This window comes from Pleurodeles waltl, chromosome 6, assembly GCF_031143425.1.
Source record: "Pleurodeles waltl isolate 20211129_DDA chromosome 6, aPleWal1.hap1.20221129, whole genome shotgun sequence".
Lineage (NCBI taxonomy): Eukaryota > Metazoa > Chordata > Amphibia > Caudata > Salamandridae > Pleurodeles > Pleurodeles waltl.
The window spans coordinates 1,583,889,142-1,583,902,101 of record NC_090445.1 but is presented as its reverse complement, the minus strand read 5'-3'; the positions used below and the strand labels follow the sequence as shown (position 1 = coordinate 1,583,902,101).

The window sequence follows — 12,960 nt, the reverse complement described above, 5'->3', positions numbered from 1 at the left end:
CACTCTAGACCATTTTGTCTCCAAAGTGAGATAAACCTCATGTAGGGAGCGCTTGATAATTTAAGACTGGATAACTTAGACAATCCATATATTCAAAGACTTTTCTTTTTAGTCAAAGGGCAACACATAATAGACAACATAAACAAACACTTTTTTTTACTCGTTCACATATTAACGACGAGATTTTGTTGTTTACTCGGAGATTAAACAAAAATATAAATTACCACTAGCTATAAGATTATTTCTTATTTTTATTCGTCACACTACTTGTGGAACATTCATACCCAACTAGTGTTCTATCAAAAATATGCCTAGAAAGGGTGTGCACAGCTCTGCAATTTGTTAAACCGGTACAATGGCCTTGTTTGTGTCATCGTTTTAAATACGGTCCCTAACATTGTGTATGTCACAAATGGTCATATTTGTGAGCTGATTAAGATAATTTAGTGGCCATAATATGTTGTTTAAGCTTTCACGGTTTCTCTCAGAGCCAGAGTAGCAGCTTTAACAATGGGAAGAACGAGGCACTGTATGGGTCAATATGAAAAGGAGTGAATTAATTGTTTTTTCTATTGGCTCTCACAATTTATGACCTTGAAAAAATGAAAAACAAGACAATCTTTTGCGAGATTTAAAAATGCAGCATGCATATTAACCAATTTCGGATAATGCAGTGCTTCAGGGCTGCTGGGCAGGGCTAAAGAACGCACTATGCTAGGTTTTGTTTATGGTAGTGTTTTAACCTTTCTTAAAATAGATGTTATTATTGGAGAAGTAAACTTGAGTGGAATGGGCTTGCAATAGGTAACTTGTCTTTCATTTGTTAAAACACGTTGCATCGCAAACATGCTTCTGCAGCCCAGCAGAGATTATTATTTCATTATAATTTGCGTACTTGTAGTCTGGGATGAAATGCTTTAGGAAAACCCTGTAAAATAATTGGTTCTTTGTGTATGCCAAGTGCAGAATGAAATAAAATGCTTTGGGATTGTTGCAGTATTTACTATCTATACAGACTACTTTGTGAGGCCAAAGAACTTTGCTTTATTCCCACATTTTATTTATTTAGCTCTGTTCTGACTTGAGGTGAGATTTTGGGTCTTTCATATGGACCATAGGGCCTGTTGGTTCTCTCGTGATCACCAATAGTTGTAATCCCATTTTGGGAGTATTTTATAGGAGAAAAAGTCTTATGTTTTGTTTAACCAGTTTATTTTTGTGTGCACTATAACATGGTATTTTTTTATTGTTTTCATTGTGCATTTATCACAAACAACCAATACATAAATTGTAACATATTCAAACAAACTCTCCAGTTGCTGTGGCATAATTGTATGCAGGAAATTTTGAATGACTTTCTCTGGCAAAAATCATGTGGGACCCACTTCCGTGGTTACAGTGGGTCCTCCCTCAGATCCTATTGGATCCAAGGCTCCGGTGGACAACCCTTCCCTCTGTGAGTCACTGTGATTGCCGAGACCACCCCACAACCAGAGTCTCAAGGAAGACCCTCTACATCATGCCACCACTGACCTTCAGTCCCATATCTTCACAAACTTCTGGGGCCAGCCCTTCATCTGGTTTATGGGTTCTTCTGCCAGTCTGTGCTACTCCTTTTTGGATAGCCAATCTCCTAATGTTGGTGTCCCAGCACAAGCCCAGCACCTTATCACATCTTGGCGTGCGGCGCAGTATTACAAAGAAGTCTCTATCTGTCTAGGGTCACCTCCCTTCCCCCCAGATACCCAAGTAGATCAGCCGAAGGGTGAGCTCCAAGGTATCTCCCACCACCTCAGTGAGTCTATGTTGAATACCCACCCAAAAGGCTCAGTGTGGAGGTGTGTGCGTGTAGGTGTGTGTGTGTGTGCGTGTGTAGTACACCCGATGCAGCAGTATCAGCCGAAATCCCGCCCAGAAGGCGACCTCTCTTGGAATTTTACATGCACCTCCCCATTCATCATCCTCTAGCCTGCCCAAGTCTGACTCCCATTAATTTTCTAGCATCTGTAGAGTGGCCTAACTTGGTGACCATTCTGCATTACAGCAAGGATATTGTGTGTTTTTGTAATGGAGCCCCCAGTATCAGAAATTGACCCACCCAGGCTTGTCAAAGTGTCTGAAAGTCTGTGAACGTCAGCCCACTTGTATCTCCCTTGAGGTATCCCTTCTTCCAGAACCCAGTCTTGTCCCATTGCCGGTGTACTGACACCCCATGTAGCTCCACCAACGCACTTGAGTCCCACATCAGTGTCTCTAGTGTCGGTCTACCAGCCAAGCCCAGCCTGCGTGTTGCACGTCTCCACGTTTGGACCACCGTAGCCATGAACTCCAAGAGGGACAACAGACTCCTGAACCGTACAGCCATTGCGTATAGCCATGCTATGGCCATCAAAGCTAGCTCCCGCTGATCTGCATAGGACCAATTGTGAACCACCAATGGGTGGGTTACCCAGTAGTTTAGACGTTAGTTCAGTGGAGTAATGCCCCCCTATTGCGTGGCATTTACCCTCATTAGACGCATTTTACCTTATGTGAGTTTCTATTGTAAAAGTAAATTTAAAGTTCTATTCTTGGCAGACAGTATTGCTTCTTGGTTAGCATTTCATGTTGTGCTGAGCTGATATATCATTTGTTGCCTGCATCCTCAACCAAATACTTGTTTGCTTTCGAAGCATAATTGTTCAGCTTAATTTACTCTGCCATATCCAATTTCTGGGACAGTCTTGCCTTTTGTGGGTCGCATGACCTGACCAGCCAAGTGCCTGTAATATCATTTACAGGGAGTGCAGAATTATTAGGCAAATGAGTATTTTGACCACATCATCCTCTTTATGCATGTTGTCTTACTCCAAGCTGTATAGGCTCGAAAGCCTACTACCAATTAAGCATATTAGGTGATGTGCATCTCTGTAATGAGAAGGGGTGTGGTCTAATGACATCAACACCCTATATCAGGTGTGCATAATTATTAGGCAACTTCCTTTCCTTTGGCAAAATGGGTCAAAAGAAGGACTTGACAGGCTCAGAAAAGTCAAAAATAGTGAGATATCTTGCAGAGGGATGCAGCACTCTTAAAATTGCAAAGCTTCTGAAGCGTGATCATCGAACAATCAAGCGTTTCATTCAAAATAGTCAACAGGGTCGCAAGAAGCGTGTGGAAAAACCAAGGCGCAAAATAACTGCCCATGAACTGAGAAAAGTCAAGCGTGCAGCTGCCACGATGCCACTTGCCACCAGTTTGGCCATATTTCAGAGCTGCAACATCACTGGAGTGCCCAAAAGCACAAGGTGTGCAATACTCAGAGACATGGCCAAGGTAAGAAAGGCTGAAAGACGACCACCACTGAACAAGACACACAAGCTGAAACGTCAAGACTGGGCCAAGAAATATCTCAAGACTGATTTTTCTAAGGTTTTATGGACTGATGAAATGAGAGTGAGTCTTGATGGGCCAGATGGATGGGCCCGTGGCTGGATTGGTAAAGGGCAGAGAGCTCCAGTCCGACTCAGACGCCAGCAAGGTGGAGGTGGAGTACTGGTTTGGGCTGGTATCATCAAAGATGAGCTTGTGGGGCCTTTTCGGGTTGAGGATGGAGTCAAGCTCAACTCCCAGTCCTACTGCCAGTTCCTGGAAGACACCTTCTTCAAGCAGTGGTACAGGAAGAAGTCTGCATCCTTCAAGAAAAACATGGTTTTCATGCAGGACAATGCTCCATCACACGCGTCCAAGTACTCCACAGCGTGGCTGGCAAGAAAGGGTATAAAAGAAGGAAATCTAATGACATGGCCTCCTTGTTCACCTGATCTGAACCCCATTGAGAACCTGTGGTCCATCATCAAATGTGAGATTTACAAGGAGGGAAAACAGTACACCTCTCTGAACAGTGTCTGGGAGGCTGTGGTTGCTGCTGCACGCAATGTTGATGGTGAACAGATCAAAACACTGACAGAATCCATGGATGGCAGGCTTTTGAGTGTCCTTGCAAAGAAAGGTGGCTATATTGGTCACTGATTTGTTTTTTTTTGTTTTTTGAATGTCAGAAATGTATATTTGTGAATGTTGAGATGTTATATTGGTTTCACTGGTAATAATAAATAATTGAAATGGGTATATATTTTTTTTTGTTAAGTTGCCTAATAATTATGCACAGTAATAGTCACCTGCACACACAGATATCCCCCTAACATAGCTAAAACTAAAAACAAACTAAAAACTACTTCCAAAAATATTCAGCTTTGATATTAATGAGTTTTTTGGGTTCATTGAGAACATGGTTGTTGTTCAATAATAAAATTAATCCTCAAAAATACAACTTGCCTAATAATTCTGCACTCCCTGTAGTACTGACAGAAATTGCCAACGGAATCCGCTTCTTGTTAATTAATATTTCCAGTCTCCTTTACCTGATTCTGCAGTGAGTTTATTTTTTATTTTTGGGAGAGTTGTTTTTATTTTTTTAGGCTGTATAGAAAGAGTTATATAGCAATCCCTTATGGCAGTTGCATTTAGGGTATCTAATAATCCAGCTTGTCGTTTTTGTCTATCTGGTCTGTTTTTTTGTAGTTCAAATGACTGTTTTTTGCCTTGTTCTCATTTGTGGATATATTTTGGAAGAATTGATTTAGTTGGTGTACTGTTCCTTGACAATCGGGAGTTCCCTCCCAATTCACGACATTTCCTCAAGTCCTGAAAACGCTTTGTTTTATAAAGAACTGTATTCAGTAGATACACAATCATTTTAGAGCAGCTTTGGGCAACAGGTGTTCTAAACGAATGTTGCTTTAGGTCAATTGATTCCACAGACTTTGTGCAAGTGCGGGTATTTAACACTGTGTTCTCTCGCAACTGTGTTAAAGTTACAATAAGTGATATTTCAATGCAACCATCAGCAGCAGAAGCCGTTTTGACAACCAGTGTTCTGCATGTGATAGGTGGGTGGCAAGAGGGATTGTAGGGGTTGTGGTGGATGGTGGGGGAATAGAGGAAGAATGCTGTGAATCCCTGGTTTAAATAAAATAATTTCAGCTTTCAAAATGCACAAATAGTAAAGGGAGAGTGGGTTTATTATCTGTTAAGGAATGTTGGTGCTGGGTATGAGGAGGATGATGAGAAATGATGAGTAGGAGAGAGGTCACTGTCTTGCTTGCATTTTGTTTTGAAACAGGGCAGTAAAACGCTTAGAAGAAGCCCGAAACTTTAAGGAGCTTCCAGAAGCAACAAGGTCATCACTCAAGGCAGAACAGCACAAGTCCCTACGGGTGAGTGGCATTTGCTAGCTTTGTCGTTTGGAAACTAAGAATATGGCAATTGGCGCTACTGTCTGTGGTGTGTTTTATTTTTTATCATCCTTTCACATTTGGAGTTTTCCTTTAATTGGTTCATTGGTTCCATGTTCTATGCCATTTTTATATAGTTTCCTGATGCACAACTCAACCTCTAAATTAGCCTTTTACAGAAGACTGATAAACTGCCTAGCTTTATCTGTCTGATGTCGTCAGGTCTTCCCTCCCTTTCAGTGAACAGTGGCTGATAATATTTGATAAAGAACAATTAAAACATATATCCTTCATGTTCATTATCTAGAAAAACAGTCCAATTATAACAGTAGAGTTGACATTTTTTTATTAATTTGAAGCTTATGTTTAACTGATGTAAACCTGTTCTGTTACCTTTCTGTTTTCAGTCTTTGAGTAACTTCTGTAGTCAGATTGGGGATGACCGACCAATATCTTATTGCAACTTTAGTCCCAACTCCAAGCTTTTAGCGACCTCCTGCTGGTGAGTTTCCTTCTACCAGTTGCTGGTGAATGCATATTTTTTTTTTGTTTCATCATAATCTGTGTAAGTGTGGCTGCCACTTGTGCCAGTGTCGCGGGTGTGAGTGTTGTCTGTGCTAGTATTTGTGCCTCCCGTTCAGATGCCCGTGAAATTATATTCTGTGATTGATTTGTATTGGGTCTCTGGTTTCAGTTTTGCATTCCCAGCTTGCAGCAGTATGGCTTCCAGTGATCAATACATGTTGTTTTTTTTGTTGCTGTCAGACCTCTCTATCCAAAGTTACTTATTACTGTCTTGGAGAATATTTTGTATGTGGAAATAATTTGAATGCACCTGTGGAAGAGGTGGAGTCTAGTCTTTCCCGCATCCGTTGACTGCCATTGTCACATCATATGCCCTGTTGACAGCTACAACACAAAAATGGTTTTGCCTCTTCATTTTCCTCTCCTATTGACAAAGTGGCTCAAAATATTGGCTTCATTAGAATATTTCCCAAACTTGGCAGAGGGTTATATTAAAACGCTGATGTACTCTAAACAGATGACCTAGGTCCTCCTTAGATTTGCCCATGACCATGTTTAGGAATGAAAGTCTACCTCTATTTGGAAAAATATTCTATTCATAATTGTGGACAGCTATCCATTTACCACCCTTTTAGAAAATGTTCAGAACACTTGAGAGAGCAGGCTCAGCAATACTCGCAAATGCCCCTTGTCAGTGGAAGATGCACAACAATACTTACAAAAGCTTATTTTTAGGGCCATTCAGAATTGATCCCTTCATTTATCGGTTCAACATTAAATGCAATCTTTTCGCCTCATTTTTAGAGTCTTGTTTTGATCAGCAGGAGAAGAAACATTTGTGCATGTCTTACTTCTAGTGCCTGATTTCCCCATTGTGATCAAGATTTAGGAAGAGTGTCAAAGTTGTGATGGCTCCCAGGGGGCCTAACCTATTTAGTTTTGTGCATAGAAGCTTGTGAAATAATCTGTTTTATTTTCTCTGCAAAGGATGAGATCCATTTAATTTCTCTATTCATCCAGCCCCTGCAGACGTCTCTGGTATAGAGGTCTTGGGAGTGTCATTAACATTCTGCCATTGAGCAGTAAATGATAAACCCCACACCTGTACAAAGCTAAGCCTTCTGTCTGAACAAGTTGGAGATCCAGAGGATTCACTTTTTGCTCATAGGTCTTCTCTTGTTCAGAATGTAAACATTGTATTAACTTTACTGGCTGATAGTCATTTGAACCCATGACACTTAGCCATGTTATATTAGCAGTGTGGAACACTGCATTCCTCATCGCTATTACATCATTAGAGCCCTTGATGAAGATACAGTCTTGCTTTCCTGATGTACCCCATGTGGCCTTTCCTATGTATAAGAAAGTTCCTAAAAGTCATGCCTGACTATTCTGTTTTTTTTTTATCTGAATGTGAGACATTTTCTTGGGGTCTTTCGGAAATTATTAGTTATTGGACAATGTATTTGGAGGGTATTGTTATTTACCGCTACAGTCCCAATCCTGTTGCATACCCAAGCTGCTCCCGTTGGGCACTTCACTCTCCAGAAATAGTGAAGTAGACAGAGAAGTTTCAGCAATGGAAGGATTTTTGAAGCTCAGATTCGGCACGATAGTAAGTAATACTCCATATACTCGATGTCCATCCCTTGTGAGATATTGAAAGAGGAGTAGGACTTTTTTTTTTTTTTTTTTTACTCTTTAACAAAAAAAAAGTAGTTATGGCACAAGAAAAAAGCCAGAAGGTGTGGGCATCGTCTGATTCTGACTTAAAGTCAATACGTTTTTATAGGGTTGGGCACTGTATATTTATTGTCTCTATAGCCGCTGTTATCCTAGGACATCGAGGCCTGTATGGTTTATGTTGGTTAAAAAAAAGTTTCAGTCAAAGTTCCGGATGAAAGAAATATTGTTATTTAATGGTCCCTGGCTCTGGGTCGACATTCAACAAGGCAACTGGCTGCAGCCTCAGCAGAGTTTCCAGCAAAAATGGAAACAAGATAATTGCACTAAAAACATCAACTAAATTAGTGTGCCACCCAAGAAAAGTCAGTTGGACTTTTTAATGGTGCCAAGAGTCACTGTCCAGTTTCATTGCCTATGGGGAAATGAAAACCAGTGTTTAGAGCGAGCACAGTTCAGAGACCATTAAGGAAACAGCTGGATGTAATCTTCTGAGTAATGCTAGATGTGGGTAAGCACCAATGGGGAAATCCCACAGGAAGAGTAGGAGCTACAATATATTAGGGTTTCAAGTCTGACCAGCCTGCGCTCTATGGCATTTGTGCTCACTGGATCAGGACCACCCACTGGGCCACAAGACTTTATTAGCCTTTAGAGTTCGATACCTATTCTGACTTCTTACAGTGATATTTTACGTAACCATGCATGCTAAGCAGATGTTAAGACGGTTCCGCAATCAAGATGTCAGCTTCCAGTCAAATTAACCTGATTCCACATCAGTGGTATGAAGGTGCAATACTGCTTGGTTCCTCTGGCCACCAGGAAGGTGCAGATAACATGCATTCTTAAGAGTACCTAACTGCAATGTTTGAGGACAGTACAGGCTCACCAGTTGAAGCACGGGAAAGCATTTCTGCAGCACTACATTTCTTCAGGGATTGCTGGTCTGTGGGATTTATCTTACTCTTGCTCTCAGATCATATGACCTACACAATTTACCTGACTATCTTGGTTCCTTGAGACATCCTATACTCAAATGTTCAGTCTGCTGGGTCTTTTCTGGGCCTTCCACTGATCAGGGAAGGATCCTCAATAAATCATGGTATTTCTTTGTAGACAGAATTCCTGGATTCATATTCCGATGCTACCCCGACTCTCCACATTCACTGTCTGCATGTTGGATGGATCATAACTTTTTATCTTCATTGTACAAAAGCTGTTGACTGTCGGTCATAGCCAAGTGTGAGGTCTCTAAAGCTTCTACTACTGCATCATCCTTTGTATTCTGGAGTCTAACACAGTTTGGGGTTTTCCCAAACAGGACAAGGAACATAAAGTCAAAGTTGGTGCATTGTCGATATCATGCTTTTAGAGATAACCTGTGAAGCAAATTCTTGGTCTCAGTTTACTGCCTTTGTAAATGCTACACTTTGAACATTTGTTCCAGAGTGATGCTGAGTTTGGTCTGATCGTGCTTTGGGATACTTTTGGTTTGACGCTTGGAGTCTTTTTTGACAAGTTAACTTGTACATTTTTGGTGCATAAAATTCTTCCCATTAGTCTATAAGTCGGGTTCAAAATATAAGAATAAGTACCCTTTATTAGCCACAGTACCCTTTATTAGCCACAGTAACTCTTTGGTTAGTACGCTTACTGCCTCCCTCTTTATCTAGAAAACACACCTGCCATCCATCCTCCCCAATAGGTCTGTTCACAACACCAGTGCGGGGGAAGAGCTAAAACAAAGATAAACAAGTAGAGATTTTGATGTGAGACACAAGCTCAGGAGCTTTCAAAACTGCTTAATTATGCTGTGCATAAAATATTTAGGTTCTTCCTGTACCAGGGTGAAACTTGTACTTTTTTTCCCAGCTGCGACCCAGTAGTGTTCTGGGTCCAAACCCGGATAATTGTCTTTATCTCTAATTAGTTAAGACACCCACCTCTATCTATAGTCTGAAAGGTTTCACAGCATTAAAGTGTTTTTCTCCTGAGTACTATAAAGTGTGAGCAAATTATTTTTGATGGTCCAGTTAGCAATCTAAGTTTACCATCGTGGGCATGACAGCTGTCTTTAATCTGTAAATAAGGTTGATGTGCTGTATTAGTTTGTATACAGTCGCAGATCGTGGCTTGAATGTAGCTGCTGTTTAGCAGATCTTGTATTTATATTGGTGAAGAAAAATTGTACACTCGTGATATATCAGTTGCGCTTCATAATCGAGACTGCCTGTAGTAATCTTGCTATTTAGCCTTGCTAAGAAAAAAGATAAATGGGTAAAGGAGACTTTCTGAAAGCTATGTGGTACAACATTTTAGCCTCTGCACTATGTACTGGCCTTCTACCACTTTAAGGAGGTGGGCAAGAGTAATGCATCACATCAGTGTAGGTTCAGGATAGCCGTCTGGCAAGCTTTGGATGCACATACAAAGGAAAAGGCAGGTAAATATGGTAGTGCTTTGTCTGTATCTTCTTTGCACATGATAGTGATGTTGACATGCAAGGCTGGCTGCTTGTGTATGTTAAGGCCTTTTTTCATTTTTATTTTAACAGGAGTGGACTTTGTAAGCTGTGGTCTGTGCCCGATTGCAGCCTTCTTAAGACACTGAGAGGTATGCTAGTCTTGTCCACTTCCTTTTTTGTGGTGCTCAGTTCTTGGGATGGTTTGTAAGCTTCCCTAAGCCTGGCAGTTAATGTATTAGGTGCCTGAATTTACCCAGCCCCATAAAAGAGGATTCTGCATGCAACTTGCTTTTCCAGAGTGCCGAGTATTGTATTTCTGTAATGACCATCCCTGTAATAATGTACCTGAGACTCTCTGAAAACTGTAGTGCTGCTCCTGGAAGACATTCTTTGCAGGATCGGACAAAACCTGGCTTATTGAACTGAGGGTTCAATGAGGTAAAGCTGCTTGTCCAGAATGACCTCATTTTGTTCATTGGGGTAGCTTGGGGATAGAGCTGTGGTCGCCCATTTCCTGCGCCCTCCTACTTTTCCTCTTCTGTATATTGCCTCATGTTCTCTTTTCTGCCATGTCTCCTCTCTCCTCCGAGTCACCTATCTTCAGTCTTGTCTACTGCCTCCCATCTCACCTCACCTGTTCTTTTCTCACCTGCTATACTCTGCTTCCTCTATCCTGTCTCACATCTGTCGACCAAGTTCTCCACAGAAGAGGTAGATACATTGTCATGCGGAAATGGGCGGCCTCGCTGAGGCAATCCGTTCACTGGTTTATGTTCATTACGAAAATTCAACAGCCTGGGGGCTAGTGCTCTATTTCACAGAAGGCCTCAGTTGAGTCTTGCGTTGTTGGAGCTTGACACAGGGCTGTTTCATTGTTGATCCCATATGGCACTGTGTTGAGCAGCAGTGCTGAGTAGGTCTGAATCTGTATCCTGCAGGATGTGGCATACCACTGTAATCACTGACACCAGTGGATGGGCGGTTAGTTTTCAGGATGCCTGCAATTTCTGCATGCACAGAGAGCTTCTATGTGGATGTTTGGTCTCTCAGACAAGCACTTCGGCTCTCCTCAAAATATGTTCACTTCATTCTATTTCAAGAGAATCGGGGGTGGGTGAGGTGAAAGGATTGATTGTTAAATGCTTTAAGGAAAAGATTCACTTTTAGGACCTGGTGCATTTTCCCCTCACTCTTTATCCTGTCTTGGCGCATTTTAGTTCTCCAGTAGTGGGGCAGTTGCTTGATGCAGATAATGTGTTTTGAATTGGATGAAGTGGCCTTACGCAATGGACTGGGATGAAGGGGCAGCGAAACCCGTGCTTTATTTTAAATTACATTTCTAACCTCTTCAGTTAACAAAGACACAGCCAAGCGAGGATGAACTTTAATGACTTCTATCCTTGTAAAGGTCACACCACAAACGTTGGCGCGATTGTGTTCCATCCAAAAGCCACTATTTCCTTGGAAACGAAGGATGTGAATTTGGCATCGTGTGCAGCTGATGGCTCTGTCAAACTCTGGAACTTGGAGAGGTTTGTCTTTCTGTCAACTCTTTATATTGATCAGTTACAGTTACATTCTGAATTTTCAAGTTAATGATGCCTCCTATATTGTGGAACGTTCTGACTTGATATGCAAACCACCCTGCTTGCTGCTGAATGTTGGGATAAACAGTGCATCGTTTTGGATAGCAAAAACGGTAAACTTAGTGGTTTAATTTTGCATTAGTAAGTCTGCTTGAAGAGTTTTAGTTATTGTTGTGACCTCTTGCTAGACCACTAAGGCTTGTGCCAATAGGTAGTGTGCTAACTTTAAGCAGAGTCAGTTCAGTTCAGCCTTACATAAGAAGTGGTCCTCCACCATAAAGTAGTGATTCACAAAAATATGACAGTTCTTGAAATCTATGCATCTAAGTTTCCTCCTATGATTTTAAAGTAGATTTCCGTCTTTTAGATGATTTGCAGAAATGCCCGAGTACCTATGTAAGTTAAAGCAAATCCTAGATTTCCTTGCATTTTTCTATTGCCCAATCCTAAGAGTTGTCTGCTTTGTGGACACGCCACTAAAGTTGACTAATGCCACCATTTGCGTAAATGCATGGATTTTTTTTTTTATATTTTTCTCCTACACTTCTTCATCCAAGGGGGAGTTGGCTATTTTTCAAATTGTTTGCATATTTACTCCATGCTTTTTTATGCACAAAGTACACATCCGCAAACTGGATGTAAAGATGAATTGTTAAGGTTTCTTAATACCCACAAAGTGAACCTTATGATGGGAGTTCACTACTTTTTGTAAATAGCTAGCATTTGCTCAGAACAAAAATATACTTTCAAACCCTCCCCTTGTCTTTGTCTTCTAACTATGGAAAATCTGTGATACTTGCAGAATTTTCCAAAATGGAAGTGAAATAAGTGTTTGGTAAAATACACAAATCCAGAATCTAGTTTTATGACGTTTTCTACGTTGAAGTGACACTTGGGTGTACAAAATGTTTGATAAATTGGAACTCTGCGTGAGCATGGCATGCCAGCTATATTTGGTTGTTCAAGAGATCTGAGGCCAAGTCTGAGGCATGCATTTCCTAGAAAGATTTGTAGTGCTTATGCAGCATGTTCAGTATTAATAGATGCACCACTTTCTGGCTTGGTTAGGGTGGGGAAATCAGACCTGTTTTCTGTTAAGATTCCCCACTCTCCCTTTATCCCTGCCTCTCTTGTTTGTGTTCCTTTTCCCAGCATGCACTTTCTTTCTGGGGGAGGGCGGGCAAGAAATACTTGTGGAGTTGGTGTTGAGTGACCGGTTTGCTCGTACAGCATATCCAGAGTCAATGGAAGGCACGTGGCTAAAACCATTTAAAACTATGTAAGCTCTAGAGACCTTATTTAGCTTTACCTTTGTTGTAAGAACAGTCTGAGATGGCTGTCCACAGAGCATGGGCAAGATGCTGTCATTGCAGGTAAAACAATGGCCAAGACAATCGTATCCCACCAAATGGAGCATAGGCCAAA

The 12,960-nt window shown here is 41.2% G+C and overlaps 1 protein-coding gene across 1 annotated transcript in view; it reads left to right on the top strand.

Moving 5' to 3' along the window:
• The window catches only part of PRPF4 (pre-mRNA splicing tri-snRNP complex factor PRPF4), an 88,386-nt gene that overhangs the window by 44,597 nt on the left and 30,829 nt on the right, over positions 1-12,960 (top strand). Inside the window, exons 6-9 of the mRNA XM_069241364.1 lie at positions 5,166-5,259; positions 5,685-5,779; positions 10,040-10,098; positions 11,358-11,481. Coding sequence (XP_069097465.1) covers positions 5,166-5,259; positions 5,685-5,779; positions 10,040-10,098; positions 11,358-11,481 — 372 coding nt within the window. The remainder of the gene's footprint in view (positions 1-5,165; positions 5,260-5,684; positions 5,780-10,039; positions 10,099-11,357; positions 11,482-12,960) is intronic.